The sequence below is a fragment of the Aulonocara sp. 'chitande type north' Nkhata Bay genome, linkage group LG3, assembly GCF_057382095.1.
Source record: "Aulonocara sp. 'chitande type north' Nkhata Bay isolate Kocher_YH1m ecotype deep benthic linkage group LG3, A_spYH_male_GT1.1, whole genome shotgun sequence".
NCBI lineage: Eukaryota > Metazoa > Chordata > Actinopteri > Cichliformes > Cichlidae > Aulonocara > Aulonocara sp. 'chitande type north' Nkhata Bay.
In genome coordinates, this window is record NC_141346.1 from 35,961,833 (window position 1) to 35,982,128 (window position 20,296).

At 40.8% G+C, this 20,296-nt stretch overlaps 2 protein-coding genes across 2 annotated transcripts in view; both read right to left on the minus strand.

Moving 5' to 3' along the window:
• LOC147335394 (basement membrane-specific heparan sulfate proteoglycan core protein-like) overlaps positions 1-20,296 on the minus strand; it is a 53,506-nt gene that overhangs the window by 1,723 nt on the left and 31,487 nt on the right. Inside the window, exons 15-22 of the mRNA XM_086286061.1 lie at positions 11,692-11,970; positions 11,319-11,585; positions 10,668-10,940; positions 8,464-8,730; positions 6,808-7,107; positions 6,379-6,636; positions 5,886-6,134; positions 5,600-5,719 (exon numbers count right to left, since the gene is read on the minus strand). Coding sequence (XP_086142187.1) covers positions 5,600-5,719; positions 5,886-6,134; positions 6,379-6,636; positions 6,808-7,107; positions 8,464-8,730; positions 10,668-10,940; positions 11,319-11,585; positions 11,692-11,970 — 2,013 coding nt within the window. The remainder of the gene's footprint in view (positions 1-5,599; positions 5,720-5,885; positions 6,135-6,378; positions 6,637-6,807; positions 7,108-8,463; positions 8,731-10,667; positions 10,941-11,318; positions 11,586-11,691; positions 11,971-20,296) is intronic.
• LOC147335395 (uncharacterized) lies at positions 7,302-8,259 on the minus strand. Its single transcript, XM_086287772.1, has 3 exons — positions 8,175-8,259; positions 7,702-7,980; positions 7,302-7,585 (listed from the first exon to the last, which is right to left on the minus strand). The coding sequence occupies exons 1-3, from the start codon at positions 8,257-8,259 to the stop codon at positions 7,302-7,304; spliced, it is 648 nt and encodes a 215-aa protein (XP_086143898.1).

Sequence of the window (20,296 nt, forward strand, 5' to 3'; positions counted from 1 at the left end):
TGGTTATTTAGATGTTTGTGCAACTAGATTTTAATAAAAACTGAGCACAAACTGAATCTAAGACATGTGAAAGTTAATGGAGATCTGGAAAGACCAGCTGTGGGGAAGACAAGCGTTCTAGGGTCAGCTGCAGGGACAGTAGGGAGACCTCCACCCATTGCTCCACCACCACAAGATGTTCCATGATTAATGGAGCAAAACATCAATGAAGGGTGGCTCCCAGCTGATGACCCTTCAGCTACCATGATGTAACTGTTGGAGGTACACAGTGTTGGGGAGTAATGGAATACATGTACCGCCGTTACGTATTTAAAATACAAAATATGAGTAACTGTATTCCGTTACAGTTACCGTTTAAAAAGGTGGTATTTAGAATACAGTTACTTTGTTGAAATAAATGGATTACACTGCGGTACTTTCCTGTTTCATTTTGTCGCGGGTCAGGACTGATTGGGTTTTGTTTGACAGCTACGTTCTGTTGTTCCAGGCGGCAGCGTTACGGTTGCCATGGTTACAGGGCGACGCTCTCTCTCTCTCTCTCTGCGACTGTGTGTTTCCTGGGCGATCCCACAACTTAGACATTCACATTACTCACACCCTCATTACACATACATATAGGATCTTGGGGGTGGGCACAATACACGGAGTCCAAGTTACCATCAGGGTGTACACCTCAACCCAAGAATCATTGCCCACCTCTCAATTTTAAATACACGTAGACAGGGCTGGACTGGGACAAAAAATCGGCCCGGGCATTTTGACTAGAGACCGGCCCACCAAAAATGTGACGTCATTCAGAAACCGCAAAGGATTCTGGGAACTTGTGGCAAACAGGTACTAGCGCATGCAGGCTTTCAATTGAACTCAGTTACACAGCTATAAAAAGAAACACAAAAAATGGCAAGAAGCTGTTGTATTATTAACTGCAATAGCCGGTGTTGTGCCAAAAAGTGATTTCCGGTATTTGCCAAAAATTGATTGCTCGTATTTAAATTGCTATGAGTAACTTGTTGGGCTATAATATGTGAAACATATGTCAAATGCATCCCTCATGGATGACATAAAGTCATCTCTCCATCTCTCTCTGCTGCTCTTCTGTCTCCTGTCACGGACTTCTCCACTTTTGATGATAAATCAGCCTGGTGCAACATGTAAGGATTGGCACAATTTGTTAAGATTGTGAGGAGTTTGAGAAACTAACCTTAAGCATAAAATACAATTTACTATCAGTAACTTCATAGCACCCGCCCAGCAGTATATAAACGCCGTCATGCTAGCTAGTACGCAGTACCAGTTATTCTAAGCGACTGTAAAAAGTCAGCACAACGAAAACAAACTCCAACTAAACTTGGTTTATATCTGACACAGATAGACAGCAGGTCATAACCTCTTACCTAAAGTTCAGTTCACTTGCCACTATGACCGGCGGCCACCTCGGTCTCTCTTCCTCCTGCCTCCCCTTTCCCTTATCCACCTGCTGGCCTCCGCCACTTGCTGATGTTGCTAAATCTGTGGAAGCTCTGTCATAGCCACCGCCAAACAATTCAGTTATTTTTACACATTTGGCAGCGTCTGCCTGAAGGGCTTGTTTCTTTTTGGCCCTAATTTTTTCTGCACCTCCTTTCCTTTTTTGTTCTCCATTTTCTTTAGTTCGTCTATAAGATTGCTAAACAAGGGGGCGGGTGCATCCGACCTCCTTGGCTGTAATTGGTCCAGCCCAGAGTCGATCATGACCAATTGGCCAATCCAACACCTTTCATTATTTATACCCTTCCAAAAAAAAAAAATCGATCGGCCCATAAAAACAAAAAATCGCCAGCGGCCCACCGGGCAAATGCCCGGTATGCCCGATGGCCAGTCCAGCTATGCACGTAGACATTGAGGGCTAGCAGGAGGAACTATGCGCTTACCTGCTGCTCCTTGGCAGGTAGCTCCATGCCCTCCTGGGTTTTAATTGCACCTTAGAACACACATGCATCAACACTACAATGAGCGGGTGGAGGGAGGTTTGGAGTCTTCTCTCACCCCCATTCTCTGCGGCCTGCTGGAGCGGGGGGGCTAGGAGGAGTTGGCCATCCGGCTGCGGTCTGGGGTGTGGGGCCTCCCTGCTGCTGCGGAGTCGGGGCGGTCTGCCTCTCCCCACCGCAGGGAAAAGAGTAACACCACCTGGGTCTGGGTGCGGTTCCCCCCTCCAGGGGCAAGGGTACCTAGACCCGGTTTGTAGAGTACGCTTGGGGAGTGTGATCGTGTATACAGCGTCTCTTTATGTCTGTCTCCACGTCGGTTGAGTGTGAAGTGCATATGAGAGCATGAGGGTGGGAATGGATGTGTGTGCCTGTATGTTTGTGTCTATATGTCAGGTTGGGTATCAGACGCCACCTCTCTGGGGACATCTCGGGCCCTCCAAGGTTTGGAGGCCTATCTCCACCCACCACCACTTCCCCTACCGGTGGCGGACTCCCTCAGGTGTCGGTGCGTTCTTTGTATCTGGGGGTGGGCGTCCGGGTACACACCGGCTCACTCCTTGGCGGCCGCTTATTGGGGCTCGCTCGGGCCATTTCGGAGGTGGGGTGCCCCCGGCCTCTCGGCCTGGGGCTCGGTCACTCAGGCACAGCTGGCTGCCGGCGGAGCTCATGGCCGCGTCACTGCAACTCCCCCTGGCTTCTGCTCTGCGGCTGCTGAATGAGCCCTCATCTGGGACTCTCCTTAGCTCTTACTGGGACAGTGGCGCAGCTGCCCCTCTGTGGGTCTTCCTTGGTCTCTTGTGTTCTGGGGGCCTCTGGATGTCTGGAGTTTTGATCTCCTCCATACCTGCTTGATACCATAAAGGACAGGGCTGTGGCTCCCCACACTCCCTAGCAGATCATTACATGGAGAAACCTTTGGAATGCAAGCATGCTGATCCACACAGGTGTGCACACAGGTGTACACATGGGTATTCACAGACGCGGACTACAGCTTTCTTGGCTGCTGCGTCAAAGCACACTGTGCGCTGTCTATCTTGAGTGTTGCACAATATCGTTTATTATTTAGCAACTATTGATATCTATGGCTAGCTAGTTTATTGTGATGGTGCTTTTTTTTTCTATTATTATGTTGCTCTTTGTTGTTTGCTGTCTCCTCTGTTTTTTTCTCCATACAGGTGACCCAGGAGTTTTTTTTTTTTTTTTTTTTTTTTGTTTGTTTGTTTTTTTCTCTCTTCCCCCCCTTCTCACCGTCTCTTCTCCCCTTTGGTTTTCTTTCTTTCTCTCCCCCTCTTTCTTTCATTCTTTCCCCCTGTCCTATCCCCCAGTCATGTCTGTCCCGTTTGCAACTAAAAATAAAATAAATTCATAATTATAATAAAGGTCAATCAAATGGACCAATATGGCAAGGCCATGATGATCCACTTGGTAAAATAAATCCGCTTGGCATCTTTCTTGGCCTCAAGATAACAATTCTGATGGCTATAGATCCAAACGGGACAAAAAATGAAAAGAAAAAAAAAAAAAGAGAGAGAGAGAGAGCCTTTTCGTTGTTGTTGTTGTTGTTGTTGTGCTAAGCTAACAGGCAGAATGCTACAAGCATAGCTCTAAAGAATGTAGCATCATGGGCAGTGTAGTCCGTGTTGCAGGGAGAATGGACTGCCATACACGCTATGTGTCTGTGAGCGCGAGGAGGGAGAAAAAGGGGAGTAGAAAGGTACAAGTTGTCATCGAGGAAAAACGGGAGCTGGAAGCATGTAAATATAATAATAACCACTTCAGCCAAGAAGAGTGCCTGACGAGCCCAGTTGTAAGTAAGCTATTAAGATTCGACTGTACACCGTGTTCGTGTTTTCCTCCGAAAACAATAAGTTCCGTTGGAGCAGCCTTTCAACGCCTCTCTCTGTCTCTCGCAAGAAAAGTTGACCCAGACAACAAAGTAAAGCTATTTTTTGGCTGCCAGCCGACAGGGACCCCGCCGTATTAGTCAGAGGTCCCTTTACTACAGTTCGGAGTCGCGCACCTTCAGTAATAGTAATAAATCACACAGCAATAGTACATTCACGTTGTTGTAAAAAGCATGATAATATATTAAGTAATCCAAAGTATTCAGAATACGTTACTGTCATTGAGTAACGTAACGGAATACGTTACAGAATACATTTTGGGGCATGTATTCTGTATTCTGTAATGGAATACATTTTAAAAGTAACCTTCCCAACACTGGAGGTGCAACAGGTAACAATGTGTAGCAGGTAACTTCCTGCCTGTGCTTCCTTCAAGGTCCCTGAATGGTTGACCCGGGGTTTGATGTTTTGGTTTCTCTGGTTTTCTATTTTTGATCATTCTTAGTTTCATAGTTCTGTATTTTGTATTGTTGACATTCTCATTTTCTCGTATGATGTTATGTTTACATTACAGTTATCTGTCTATTTGGTTAATGAGAGGTTGTTTATCCCCTTGTGTTCTCACTCTGTTCTTTCTCTCTGGTCTCCATGTTTTGTTTACTGTCTGCGTCAAGCTCGTGTGTCTTACTCCAGGTCTCAGTGTCACTCATTTCCTGTTTTATTTTGGACTCTGTTCTCGTCTGTATCGTGGGTCTAGTTTTACATCCTCCATAGTCATTCTGTTAACCTCTTTTCCATTAGTAACTACTCAGGTCAGGTCACCATGGTTTTCAGGGTTTTCCATCAGGTCATTGTTCCTGTTACCAGGTACTTTTCAGTATTTACTCAGCCGGAGTTCCAGGCGATCCGAGGCGATCCCAAAATGTGACGTCAACAGCCTGCATCCCACTGATTGACTGCTCAGTGGCGTCACTCAATGACTTATGAGAGTATTTTGTTGATGAGAATCAAAACAGCCATTTTTGAAACCCAACAATGAGGAAAACAGCTACAAAAGCAACACCGTGGTCCCAGAGTGTGACGAAAATTCACAGACTGAGCAGCAGGTATATCATCGCCTCAACGTCCACCTTCATTGTAGTGTGTTTGACGCATCCTAATTACGTCACAGGATGCTCAGCCACGTTGCTATTAGGACGACCACACACATTAGGTGGTACTTGACTGTAATAGAAAACCAGTCAATACGATTCGAATAGTTGTGAGTTGATCCAAGTAGGTACTAATGCAGGGGTGGCAATTCCAGGCCCCGAGGGCCGGTGTCCTGCAGGTTTTAGATCTCACCTTGGGTCAACACACCTGAATCACATTATTAGTTTGTTACCTCTGGAGAACTTCAGGACATGTTGAGGACCTAATTTTTAAATCAGCTGTGTTGGTTCAAGGACACATCTAAAACCTGCAGGGACACCGGTCCTCGAAGCCTGGAGTTGTCCACCAATGTACTAATGGAAAAGGGGCATTAGTTATCACTGTGTTCCCACCTGTTTCCCATCATCTCATTATATTGTGTTTTATAGACTGTCTCAATCTTCCTTTACTGTCACATCCTTCATCAAAGTTTGTTTTAATAAGATTTGTAGAAATTTGTTTTCCTAGTTTTTTTTATTTGGATAATTTTATAAAGTTGTGTTTTAGTTTACTAACCGTGACAGATACTCAATGAAATGTCAATATCAATACTAATACTAATAATAACAATAATAATAACAGAAAAGAGGCTCTTACACTTGGACTGTCTGCAGCGATACAACAAGAGCAGGAGAATAATAATGAGAGAGACTCCACAAACCAGTCCAACAATCAACCACACAGGAGACGAAGAGCTGTCAGCTCCTGACACAGTTACTGTAACAACAAATAGCAATTAATTATTAATAAATTAGAATTTTATAAAAAAAAAATACTTTTATAAAATGGAGCCGAGTGACTTTGAGACTTAAATCAGACAATATAACGTTCCTTCTCAGTCATTGGTTTATAAAAATCCATCAGATGTTTTGATCCTGCTCACCTTTAACTGACATCCAGCTCTGTGCTGACTCTCTTCCTGAGTACTGACACTTGTAGAAACCTTCATCAGACTTTGACACTGCAGAGATCTTCAGCTCCCCTCGGGGATCATTTTGAATAAGTTTGTCATTGTGATAGAAAAACACATTGGAAAGTATTTTTTGTGTTCTCAAACTGCAGCTCAGACTAACAGAAGCTCCCTCAGTCACAGGATGAACAGGACTCACTAGGATAGGACCATTACCATCATCTGTGACACAATCACACACAATTGTTTCAGTCACATCAGCTGGTGCACACTTTTAGAAAGAGCTGACAGACAATAATAAGAACAGATTGTACAAATGTTTTTCATCATGAAGATCTGATCTTGTGTATTTAAAAACTGCTATTTTTCTCCAGATAAAATGACTTCACATACAGCAAAGCTGGGACAAAAGTTCATGTGACGTCTAAATCATTCAGATCCAAGAAGTAAATGTATAATAACATACTCTGTACAGTGATGTTGACTGCACTGCTGAACTCTCCTGATCCAGACTCACACCAGTACACTGCAGTATCTGACTTTGATGTGTTGATGTCACATGTGGATCCAGTCATTCTCCTACAGTCAGAGAGTCGGCCGTCCTCAGAGAACTTCCTCACTCTCCACTCAGTGAAGTTTCCCTCACAGGTCAGTGAGACAGAGTCAGAGGTGAAGTGTTGCACTCTGTCAGGACTCACTGTGAGAGACGCTGCTGAATGAACATCTGGAAACAACATGCAGTGAAGACACAAAGCTCACAGATGTTAGGATCAACATATCACAGTGGAAATATACGTTTGACTTTTGTTTGGTTCACAAGAGTCCTGATAGTTATGCAGCCAGATTTACAGACTTTCAAATCATCAGCGTGAAGATTTAAAATCCTCAAACTGACCTGCAGACCAAACAAACTTTGGTCGACTGTGATCAGTGTGATACTCTGGGTCTCCTCTTCCAGCTCTGCACACATATCCTGCTGTGTGTGTCTGTCCATGAATGATGTAGGAGTCCTGTGCAGTCCCACTGCCATCAGGTAGCAGCTCATAACTGGAGGATTTCTCTGATAGATCAGGAACAGCTTTATACCAGTAGAAGCTCCATCCTGCAGACGGATGTTCAACCTCACAGTTCAGAGTTACTGAGGCTCCAGGACTCAGCCATGATGGAGACACAGTGAGGACAGGACGGGGTTCATCTATTCAACAAAGATTTTCTCTCAATCTTTCGTCTCTTAACTCTGAATTCAATGTCACTAAAATGTTGACTCACAAATATTTTTGATGAACTTTAAGAGTGAGACTATCTAAACATGTCAAATATCTCAACATGTACTAATAAAAACACATTTTTACAAACTGTTTCTATTTCCAGGTTAAATGAACTATGACTCTACTTACTGTCAGAAACTGTCAGTGTGACTGAATCACTCCACTCTGTTGTTTCATGCTGTGAACTTTTCATTCTGCCCTTACAGCGATAGTTTCCACTGTTGGATGATGAAGCAGATCTAATCCTGTATTCATTTTGATTTGGAGCTTTTATCATGCTGTTTGTTTCCCACTCATAATCCCACTCAGTGTCTCCTCCGTGGATCTCACATCGGACAGTGATCGTCTCTCCTCTGTATATCTCAGACCAGTTTGGATACAGAGTCACAACAGGCCTGTTTGAGGCTGTTACTGTTCAAGAAAGTACAATAAAAACACGTGAATGTCAAAAATGTTGAAGTTTTTTTTTTCTTCATCTTCCTCCTTAATCAGGAATTTATCTGACCTCATGTTAAACTGACCAGTTTTCCCAATCCTGACTGACTGGCTGTCCTCTGTGTAGTAAACTGGGTTTCCTCTTCCTCCTCTGCACCTGTAGAGTCCTTCCTGTGAGACACTGATTTGTCCATTTGAGTGGAAAACTGCATCTTGTGTGGTCAGGGCTTCAGACGATTTCTCATCTCTGTACCAGTAGTATTTCCATCCAGATGATGATGATGGGCTCACAGAGCAGGTCAGGGTCACACTGCCCCCTACTGGAACAGCTGTGTTATCAGCTCTCAGTTTGGCCTTTGGTTTATCTGCAGTTCAGTTTAGAAAAAGAACAAAAGTCAATGACTGAATCAAACCAGTTGAAATAACTTGGTGGAAATATGGAAATAATAAATATCACATAACTTTAATGGTGAAGCTGCAACAAACTGTACAACTATCACACAAACACAACACTAATCTTTCATATTTAATTTGCTGCATTTCTAAGTTAAAAACACACATGAGGAACAATCAGTGGATTTAATGTTTCTTAGTGGATGTGGTGGAGCAGCTGAGACAGATTCAGCATTTGTTCTGCATTTCATCTTTCATGTATTAGAGCTGCACAGCAGAGAAGTTACTCTCATATGTTTTGTTCTCTTCACTGTGAATAAAAAGCTGCTGTTCAGGTTTTTGTTGTTGGAAAAAAAACTAAACATTTTACTGACCAACATGAAAGACAGTTATAAAGCTGTAAGAAAGAAGAAGTGCTTTTTCCTTATTTAGATACTCTGGATGAAAGATCTTACATGATACAGTCAGTGTGATGATATCACTCCACTCTGAGAAGAAATAGTCCCTTCTGCCCCGGCAGCTGTATCCTCCACTGTCAGACTCAGTAGCTCTGATGATTCTGTATTCATTGGATGTTGGAGGTGTGTTTAACTTGGCTGCTCTCCATTCATACGTCCACTGAGCTCCTTCACCTCCCTGAATCTCACATCTGACAGTGACTGTCTCACCGCTGTATATCTGAGTCCAGGATGGCTGCAGGGTCACAGTGGGCTTACTGGGAACTGTTCACAGAAAAATATCCAGTTAGACACAAATAGAAACATGAAGTCATTTTGAAGCCTGGTTTTCTTTTTTCTGTTGTTCAGAGGAGAAAGATTTACTGCATCCTGGTGACATTTTGACTGTAAATGAAGCTGGATTTAAAAATCAGTGTTTACATTTATTTACCGTGTGGTGGCCCACTGGTGTATCTGACTCACACAGCCTGTTCTCCACACACTCCACATTTATAAAGTGATCTACAAATCCTAACATTACAGCAAACAGCTGCATTTTCCCTTTGAAGAACCACTTACTGCTACAGAGACAGGGAGTGAAGGTGGACAGTATATCCTTGTTTTTATGGCAACAAATTTACCTTGAAAGTGGTACAACTGTGTATAATATGATTGATGAGCAGAAAGTAAGATTTACAGATGTGTGCAGTGATTTGTGTGAAACTTTTCAGGTCTCCAGTTCACACAAACTATTGTACAAATGTGTCGACACAAACCTGAGTAACTGCTGATCATTGAGGCACAAATTTTAACGTCTGGATTGTTTTTCAGATTTCTTACTTTAAAATTCATCGTCCATAATTCAGAGATGATAATAAATATACTTAATACAATACAAGATGTCTTAATAATAAGAAGAGCTTTTTTACCTTTTAAGAACTTTTTAACAAAAACTTTAAAGAGGAGAAAAACAGCACAGGCCTGTGCAGGCCTACTTTAAATAAAGCATCATTCTGCAGGTCTGTTTGAGTTCAGAATAAGTAAATAAAATGTAGCTGTGGTCCAATAATTGTAAAATAAGAAGAATAATCATGAAAACTATTTGTATATAATTATGTCTTCAGTCCATTTCAATGAGCGATCATCTTCTGTTGTTTTCATGCAGCCACGGGCAGCCCTGAGTATAAAATACATCAGCTCAGGGTCGAAAACATAAAGATATTTATTGCACAATAACAGCATATCTGGTGATAATACACAGCTCACAACACCTTAAATACATGTGGACGAATCACCTGACACGCACGGATCACGTCTCGTGCCCACGTGGGGTTTTGAGTCTAATTTAACTGCCAGCTTCACACAGATCCACAAATGTGAGCTGCTTTCAAGCCACAAATCATTGCTTGTTGATCATGTCGTGCACATTTGTAACACTTTCAACACAAATTTGTCTCCTTATGGAAAGCAGACTTTGTCATGTTGACATGAGTGTCAGAACGGCAGGTTTATCTCCAGATCCACGGCTCTGACCCACGGAGACCTCTGGCTGATGCTCCGTGTTCTGAGTTTGGCTCGTAGCTGCTAACTAGCTTTCTGCTCTGGGTCAACTTACGGCAAAGTGCAGAGATGGAGAGAGGCGTGGGAAGGTCACAGCAGCACACTTTCTTCCTCTGGAGGCGGTGAACACAGTGAACAGCTGGATACTAACATGTGGCTCACAGCTGGGCCTGTCAGACTCTCTCTGGCTGCAGTAGCTGCTGCTATAAACACACTTTTCTTTTTCTCACTCTGTAAACTTCCTCCTGCAGATGTGGGGGATGTTGTGTGGGACTTTTATTTTTAATTTTTTCACCCAAAGCTTGTGGGAGCCACAGCTGAGGGGCGGAAGAGCCGCTGGTTACCGACCCTGATCTGACCTGATGTTACCTCGGATGACAACATGTTCAGGATTAACCTTTATTTTTGTTTGTTTGTTTGTTTGTTTTTATGGCTCTGTGGCTTCATACATGTAGTCTTTCATGTCCACTTAAAGTCAGTTTAAGGTGAAGAAGCATTTAGAAAGAGAGGCCAAAAATATTTAATACAACACAATTTAAAGACTAACAGCAGCTAATGAGCTATAAATATGCAGGTTTTTTTGGAGGTGATGCCACAATGTTTATTTTTACATTTGTATGAAACACATGAAAAACTTAAATAACAGAAAGTTTAAAACTCACAAGTCTCCACAACTGTGACGTCACTGCTGTCCTCTGTGTAGTAAACTGGATCTCCTCTCCCTCCTCTGCAGTGGTACAGACCTCCTTGTGAGACACTAATAACTCTGTTTGCTTCATTTCCTCTCATGAGCTGAGCTTTAGAAGAGACTGAATCATGTCTGAACCAGTCAAACTTCCAGCCAGCAGAGCCCTCCACAGAGCAGCTCAGTGTCACACTGCCCCCTGCTGGTATGACTGAACTTTGTGCTGTCAGTGTGGCTCTGGGTTTACTTGCTGTTGAAGAAACAAAACCATTAAAAAAATTAAATCATCATAAAGAATACATTTCTTACAGCACTAATCACACTTTAAACATTCACAGAGTAAATAAAAAAAATTAGTTTCCCTGCATGTGACACATTAGACTGTTTAACAAACTAAAGATTTCACTGATTTATCATTCTCTTATCAAACTGTCATCTCTGTACATTCCTCTTTAAACTGCTGATATTTTAAGAGCCTCCATGGTGTCTCTCCTTTCTGTTTGCACAGTGAGAAAAACTGTTGTCCTGAGCTGCCTGCAGACAGCTGGATCATTGTTGGAGTTTTCCTGTTAAGACAGATGTAAACATGAAAACATTAAATGTCAGCATGAATCATGGTCCAACTCACATGAAACTGTCAGTCTGAAGGCATCACTCCATCCTGTTAAGAGATAGTCACTGCTACCCCGACATCTGTAGTCTCCACTGTGGGACACTGAAACTCTGCTGATCCTGTATTCACTGGATGTTGGAGGGCTGTTTGTGTTGGGTGCTGTCCATTCATATTTCCACACCTTTCCTTCACCTCCCTGAATCTCACATCTGAGAGTGATTGTCTCACCAGTGAATATCTGAGACCAGCTGTGCTGCAGTTTCAAAGCAGCCAAAACTTTCCCTAACAAACAAATAAACACAAATATTAAATTGAAAAAAAAATCATAAATCAATTGTTACTTCAGTTTAATCACGATGTTTCGTTTTATTTCACAACAAAATTTCACCCTCACCTTGTTTCTGAATTGTAACTGCAGCACTGTCCTCTGTGGAGAAAACTGGATCTCCTCTCCCTCCTCTGCAGTAATAGATGCCTCCTTCTGAAATACTGATCGTGTGCTCTGATCTTCCAGCTCCTATTTTCTGAGCTCCAGAAAACTGTGAATCACGTCTGAACCAGTCAAACTTCCAGCCAGCAGAGCCCTCCACAGAGCAGCTCAGTGTCACACTGCCCCCTGCTGGTATGACTGAACTTTGTGCTGTCAGTGTGGCTCTGGGTTTACTTGCTGTTGATGTTACAGGAAAGACAAACATCAGACTGTCAGTTGCTTCAGGAAAAACTTTGTTATGTAACAAATAAAGATTTCAACATAAAAACTCAATAGTAATTTAAAAAAATCCAATTTATTTTTATTAATTTACAATTTATGTATTTTTTTAATTCAGTAAGTGCTTAATAGGTCACAACCCTGGATGATGGGTTAAGAAGATGGATGGAGTTCAATAATAGATCTCAGGTTTCTCAGGTAGGTCGGTCCCTGATCTCAGTGTGATCATCACACTTGATGCAAACAGGCACCAACAGCACAAGAACAAAAAAGTGTCTTCAAAGCAAATTTGATGAGAATCAACAACTGGCAGCAGCACACATGAGGACAGCACAGGTATCTCAGCTAACTGTTAGCCAGCTAGAGAGCCAGGAGCTAACGCTGGATGTATATAACATGATGAAAACTTTATCAGAGTGAATCAAGAATCAGGTGAGACTGTTTTTATGCTCTGTCACCAAACTGTACTCCTAAATGCAGAGACAGGTGAACTATACACTGTTAGCTGATCTGAGGCCAGTTGATTGTGGTCGCTCTTATTATCAGATTTTTTGTTAATCTGTTTTTTATTTAAATGTTTGTTTTAAGGATCATGATCACATAAATATATATGCATAAAGATGCATAACCAGTGCACAGTCAGCAGCATTTATCAGTCATAATTCACACAGATGTTTTTCATACTGTATGCTATCCCCGACCCCAACCAGGGCTGTGATGTGATAACAGAACTCTTCTCTGTTGATGATCAGCCTTTTGTTTTTTCAGCATCTGTATTTCCATCGTCAGACAGCAGCTCTGCTCATTCTGTATTTATTGATCATGTTTGATCCACAACTTCAAATAAATTATAAAAACAAAGTTAAGAATCTGTAGTTTATTTCTAAAGGAATACCTGTTGTTTGTGGTGCTCTATTTAAAACTATTAGTGTCATGAACCGAAGTTCAGCGCACAAGCTGGACCCAGAAAGCAGAGCCAACACACACAGGAGTACGAGAAAATAAACTTTTCTTGTGTTACTTCTAAAAACTACAGATTCTTAACTCTGCAACAGTTAGACAGAGTTGGTTACAGTTAGGCCCTCAACAGTCAGCAAAACAAGTCATAAAACAATAAAAGAGGCTGCCTTATCAAGAGCATCCCAGCACTGTAGTTCCATTACAATCAGTTTCCTTTATTTTATCTTATCATGTCAGAGGCCAACTGAAACCAAGTCCACCTATATAAAAACACCCCATCAGACACACAGTAGTTTCCTCAGCACTTCACAATTCCCCCCAAGGTATAGCGTTTTAACTTTTTATTTTTTCGGATCCCAGACACAGCGGTGTGAGGTAGTTAGCACACAGTTTGGACGTGTAGAAAACATTGCTTGTTTGGAACACATCAGCAGAGAGGTAGAGTTCATAGCTGTTCACAAGAGTTTAATTTAATCAAACCTCATTTTACGGATCTAAGTGGCTCCTCATCACTAGCCAATTCACCATTTTATTTAAATATCTGAATTTTCGGAATGAGGATCCAAGCGGGACACAGAGGCTGCTTTAACGCACCAGAATGCAAATATAAATAAAAGCCTGACTATCCTGAGAGCCTAGCTGCAGCGAGACCTTTCTTTCACACGGATTCCTGGATGTGCGTTGGATCCGACTTTGCTACCCGCACAGAGCGTTTCTGACAGTCGGGCGCTGCTTATACAATAGAGAAAAGCAACAATACACCGTGTTTCTCTGCTCCAAGGTAAGGATGTCTGTTATACCCAGCGCATAAATGTCTCTGTGTTAACGCTGATTATTCAAACCCTGTTGAAAATGTGACACATTTGTTATCCAAAAACATTTCCTCTAAATTTGCAAAGTTACTGATTTAAAAATTATATTTTTGAATTTTTAATTGCATGACAAACATACAATAGACTCTTGAGCATATTTATATAGCTAAATACACAATGGTATAACCGTGCTAAATAAAAGAGGCCCAAGTACCAAAGCACTCTAATGCAAGCCTCTAAACTGCATGTTGATAAGTACATGAAGCGTACCTCTACAGCTGAAAACAGATTGTATCCATACTTTGAGGATCTGCTGAATTGTTTTTAATGGCACTTTTTTTTTTTTTTTTTGATGAACTGCAGATGATGATGAATTCCTCTTTATTGTAGAAACAGTCCCTAAGCTGTTGTTGCTCATACTTACTGAGTTCCCTAGCTACTTCCTTACTATGTCAGTAAACTTTTTGAAAAGGAAGCTGCTGTAGATTTAAAGAAACACCTTAATTGAAGCAAAGGCAAAAAAATTGGACTGAATTTTATGTGACTGTAAAGCCAACAATAAGTGAAAATCCAAAAACGCCTCCAATCCTAATGATCTCCCCCTCTCTCTCTCTGTGTGTGTGTGTGTGTGTGTCCTCACAGAAGGAAGGTCACGACAGGAGCTTTTTTCAATCAGTTTTTTACAAGAAGTGTAGCTCATACAATGGTATAAATGTATTATTTGCGATACTTTATAAATATGAACCTCTAAAGATTTTGAGTTCGTGCACATTGTGAATCAAGAATCTAAATATTTGTATCACAATGATTTCTATAAAAGCATTTTGTTTATGGGGATAATGTGACAAATCTTTTGTGACCCTATTAATGATCAATGCTGATTAAAGAGGAACCCTGGCTCTGGACATTTTCATGACAAGTGACAGCGCAGACAACTACTAACGAGAGAACATGTTTTATCATCATAAACACGGTGATAAGACGCATCGTTAAAGCGTCACTTCAGTAATGTTGACTCATGTTTTTAATAATGACTTTAAAACACTAAACTCTAATTTCTGTGGTTATTTTAAGTTTACAGAATATAACATGTGGTAAGACGACGAGTTTTACTTCTCATGTTATGTGTATCTATTTATCATGTATGCTACTTTGCTCTGTGGACTGTAAAATGTTTCATTGTGTTCATGAAATAAACCAGACTTTCACTGTCTGCATCTTTTACTGTTTTTCTGCTTTTGTTCACTCCAAGTTTGACAAAACCTACAGATATCCAGAGTTAACTCACTAACAATGGGGAGCAATCTCAGTGTATTTAGCTGCTTTTTCCCTGAACACAACCAACCGAGAGAAACGCCTGTAGGCCTCACTTTGGTCATTTTGAACGCTGAAGGAGATTTGTTCAATAGACACCTTATACTAGTGTTTCCTGCACTTAATCCATCACTACTATGTTCTATATAAATCCAGATTCCTTTTATAGTTTGCAGTGAAATTTGTTAAACCGTTGCTTAATGGGACAGAAGTACAAGTCGCTCTTTACTAACACATTTGTAGATGAGTTTAATGCTGAACAACACAGCTAGCAGTCTCACACACTCTTTAGGTTATTCAAGTTTTGTGTGTGTAATGGTTTAGTCTATCAAACCTTACCCTTTTCTCCTCAGTATCACAACAGTATGACTCCCAAAGTACGGCTCAGTAAACAACCTATGATTCTAAAGCCAGAACAGAAAGATACAGTTGGAAGATGAATGATTGCGTTTTTATGATGTGTAGTAAAACGACCCCCTCTTCTTCTTCTCTGTGTTGTTCTTGTGTGTGTGTGTGTGTGTGTGTGTGTGTGTGTGTGTGTGTGTGTGTGTGTGTGTGTGTGCCTTAGAAGTCAAATAATACATTAGCCATACTTAAAAAAACATCTGAATTTCATTTAGAACTGAGATTCTAAGTTGTAAGGAGGAATCTTATGCACAGCCAGAAACATGTTTCCCCACTTTCACAATGCTGAGGTGCCAAATCCACAACCCCAAACAAATGGTTTATTACACGCAGGTGTGAAGGGCAAGCTTTACTTACACAGCCTCACACACAGTAGATTTTTAAAGTTTTTTTGGGTACAGTGGTTTAGCCACAGATGCAACATCCACTTTTGATAAAGATCACTCCACCTGTTTATTTCTTAAGAAATTAAGCATCTTTATTAAACTCTTATTTATACATGTCTACACATTAATAGACACCGTGTGCTCTGAGACATTATAGTCTTCTACTTCTGCTTCCATCGGTTTGCATTTTAAACTCCCAGCCTTTCAGGTTGTTATGAACGGCTTATATTTCTAACGTTTTGTGATATAAAAGTGAACCATGTTTTTTTTTTTTTAATTTTCTGTTTGATGGAAGGACTTAAGACACGAGTTATTTAAACAATTCTAAATGACCGTGTGATGGCCATAGTACTTTATGTGGGCCAAATGTGTTAAGGATAATGTTTATCAATGTAAAATTGCAAAGAACCTTTGAATAGATTATAACATTTTGTAAACAGTTACCTCAGAAGCTGTACTGGTAGATCTATGTATGTAAGGTAAAACTTTCCACAGTACTTCCACTTAAGTAACTAAACACATAAAGTCACCCTTACCAATAATCCGCTGCTCCTTGAAAAAAAGTAGCACAAACAGACGACTGACTGAGCAATGATAAGTAGAGCTACCCGAGGCCGATACTCAAGCAGAAGAAAATTAAAAGTTGTTGTTTTTGTGGCTCGAAAAATTAAAGAAAGTATGTTTAATAATTCAACAAGACCCGCACCTTCAACACATGTACATTCAAATTTTGGAACAGGCTCAACATTGCTGCTGTTCAATAGTTTTTATCCGTTTGAAAAAGTCATTTTACGGCTTTAATGTTTCCAGCTGATAAGGAGAATGAGTGCATTTCAAATGTGCGTCCAAAGGCTTTAAACATATGCTTTGTCTGTAACGACAGTATCAAACTACAGAGCATTGTTTTTACTAAAATTCAACATTTTCCGATGAAAATTTGGCTACTTTTTTTTTCTTTACTGTAACACGCACCTCAATGCCATTTTTAGGATATTCTTGGTGATCACATTTTTTTCATATTTATGCTTTTGGCACTGAGGGTATCTGATACGCATGTTGTCACTGTGTTTGTACTACCAGCTGTGAGGGCTCTGCTTTTGCTTTGAGCAGTCTGTTTTTATTTTGTCTCGTGAGTGTGTGTGTTTTTCAAACGAGATCCTCGTCAGTTTGATTTTGTTACCACAAACTTTGTGTGAAGTTCACAACAGAGGTAAAGAGATTTAAACACCCCAGTTTAAGGAGGCAGGCAGGGGTTGGACCACCTGCACAGGACAGGTGAAGCAGAGAGTGTCGGGGGAGATGTGCAACAGAAGCAGAGGGAACATTTTACAAGATGATAAATGGCAGATTTAGATGATTAAGGATTTGTTGACAAGATTAAAAGACACGTCCGTCAGAGTTCAACAACATTACAGTTTGATTAAATAAAAAGTTTTTAAACTACACAAGGGTCATTTTCTCCTCTGATAGTAAGCATATTAAACATGTCAAGAAAGAAAGAGTATAAAGAAAAATAGTAAATGTGTGTCTAATTAAACTCTTCCTGTGAGCCTTACATCATCCTTTAATATGTTTGGTGTTACAAACTTGAAGAAGCACGGAAAAGATCATCAGACATTAATCTAATCAGTTTGCAGCCTTCATTCGTATTGAAAAGTTGAAATCTTCCCTGCTAGACCCAAGTGCAGCGTTTAACACCGTCGGCCAGAACATTTTATTACAGCTATTATTAAATGGAGAGTCCTCTTCACACACTGAGGTTAATTATGAAGCTCCACAGGCTTCTGTGCAAAGACCAGTTCTGTTTACATTATACATGCTTTAGAAGACATAGCATACCACAGGTCAGCTCAGCAACATTTCGACTTTGGCTTGTTTTTTCTGGTTAACGTTAATTATGTAATTTAGAATTAAAGTTTAGTGTTTTTAGCATTTAGGATGGCCGTGGCGAGTAACTCAAGTGCTGTAAACATTTCATGAAACCTCATCAAAAGTTATCTGAGTTGGAAGGGTGGCTGTTAATAAGCCATTCTTAAGGAAGGAGAACAGAGAAAAATAAGGCTGAGGTGTGCCAAATTACACAAGAAATTGGCTGGAAAAAGAAATCAGCTGTAATATGTCTTATGGAGTAATGAATCCAAATTTGAAATATGCATGGAAGAGGTCCGAAGAGAGATACAACAGTGAATGTCTATAGCTGTCTTTAACACAGCGTGGATACTCTACCGTGCTTTGAGGCTGGATTTCAGCCAGTGTTGTTGGAGCTCTTATCCAAATTAATCAAATTATGAATGTAGAAAAGTTCCACCAGATTTTGATCGACCATGTAATACCACGTAGTGTCTGATTGGCTTCAACTTCATTTTTCAGTACGACAATGATCGCAAACATACTGCCAATGTAGTCAAAGTATGCCTGGATGAAACAACGCATCAGTCATGGATTGATCTCTCCAGGGTTCGAACCTCAAGATAATCGAAGCAGTGTGGGATCATCTTGACAGAAAACAAAACAAAAGGCAGCCAGCATCCAAAGAAGAGTCTCGGATGTCTTTCAAGAAGCCTGCAGAACTAAGAAATTACAAGAAAGCTTACCTATTAGAGTTTAAGCTGTGTTGAAAAATGAAAGGCAGCTTTAACTGGACAAAAGGGGGAAAAAAATCCCACATTGACAGCTAACTCAAGAGACAAAAAGCATTAGAACTCAAGTCATTACCTTACTTAAGGATAAATAAGTTAATTAATTACATTAATGCATAAGCAGAAAATAACCTACAGTAACTGCTTTGCGATATGGAAGTGCAAAAGACAACTGAAAGGGAGGATAGTTTCTATATATGTGGTTTCTATTAAGGGACAGAGGAACGATAAGAAATCAAGGACAAGGAGTGTGGTGTAGATAAGTGAGGAAATCCGATCATTACTACAAATTTAGTTGAAATTTAAATATTTTAACTATGGTGCCTCCTGTGAGGGCTGTCTGTTTTCCACATTCTGCAACGGTAAAATACGACTTAGAGGCGGATATTTGTTTTACTTTATGGGCAACAGTTGTTCTTGCTGTTGACAAAACTCGCCTCATGGTTGACTCTGAGAAAAAAACTCTTTCCCACAGAGGGGAATAAACTTATTCGAATATGAGCTTTTTTCCACTAAGACTTGTTTTATGGGGAGATGTACGAAATTATTTACCGGGTTACAAGCAATGATAATATCGGATGTTGACTCCTCAGCGTCATCATTTTCTATCTATTGAGAAATCCCATTGTAAAAGTAATGAAGAAAAAAACTATTCTGCCGTCTCACTCCTCCTTGACCCGCGGTGTGTGTGTGTGTGTGTGTGTGTGTGTGTGTGTGTGTGTGTGTGTGTGTGTGTGTGTGTGTGTGTGTGTGATCGGCGGCGTTGTTTGAACGGAATGCTGACATAATATTCACGGATTCTTCCTCGCGATTGGTAGAACTGTCACAGTAGGGGCTGAGCAGATATCGACTCCCCTCCCGTTTCTTCTCTCATTTTATCCTAGTCTAGCGAAGCATCTGTTTTTCGCATCTTTCTCTTGACAATACCAATAGTTAGAGAGGGTTGTTTTTTTGTTTTTTGTTTTTTGATTGCCTTCTTGCGAACGCCGTCTGTTTTCCACATTCTGCAACGGTAAAATATGACTTTGAGACGGATATTTGTTTTACCAAATGGACAATTGCTGTTGACAAAACTCGCCTCATGGTTGACTCTTTCCCACAGAGGGGGGTGCTTTAATAAACTTATTCGAATATGAGCTTTTTTCCCCGCTAAGACTTGTTTTATGGGGAGATGTAAGAAACCGGGTTACAAGCAATGATAATATCGGATGTTGACTCCTCAGCGTCATCATTTTCTATCTATTGAGAAAACGTATTGTTAAAGTATTGAAGAAAAAAACTCCTCCTTGGCCCGCGGGGTGTGTGTGTGTGTGTGTGTGTGTGTGTGTGTGTGTGTGTGTGTGTGTGTGTGTGTGTGTGTGAAACAAGATCGCCTGTCGCTGGTTTGTTTTTCAATCTCTCAAAAGGAAAAGTAGTTTTTTACACATAGGCAGCCTGTAGGTTACAAGCGGATAGAAAGTTCTTCTTTTCATCACAAGCTATGGTGTATCTTAAAGGTTTTTTTACAGCGTCTGTATTATAGGAAAATAAAACACTATTGAAATCTCTACAGGAAGTCACTCTTTATTCCCATTACAAACGCCGGTGCAGCTTAAGAAAGTAAAATTACATCCGCTCTGTCTCTCTATACATCACAGAATCATCTGCTGCATCACCGCTGTGCTTAGGGAACATGACGCAACAGGTCTGAAAATGACTAGACACTTCCGGAGTATTTCCGGTAGGGTTATAAGGTCCGGATCGAGATTGAATATGTCATATTCAAAGC

What these genes read in the sequence shown, in the direction of transcription:
- LOC147335395 (XM_086287772.1), bottom strand. Translation starts at nt 8,259, where the DNA reads ATGAAATGCAGAACAAATGCTGAATCTGTCTCAGCTGCTCCACCACAT. An exon ending in ATCCACTGATTGTTCCTCAT is followed by an intron (nt 7,981 to 8,174) that starts GTGTGTTTTTAA and finishes ACTGAACTGCAG; the next exon opens with ATAAACCAAAGGCCAAACTG. An exon ending in AGTCAGGATTGGGAAAACTG is followed by an intron (nt 7,586 to 7,701) that starts GTCAGTTTAACA and finishes GAACAGTAACAG; the next exon opens with CCTCAAACAGGCCTGTTGTG.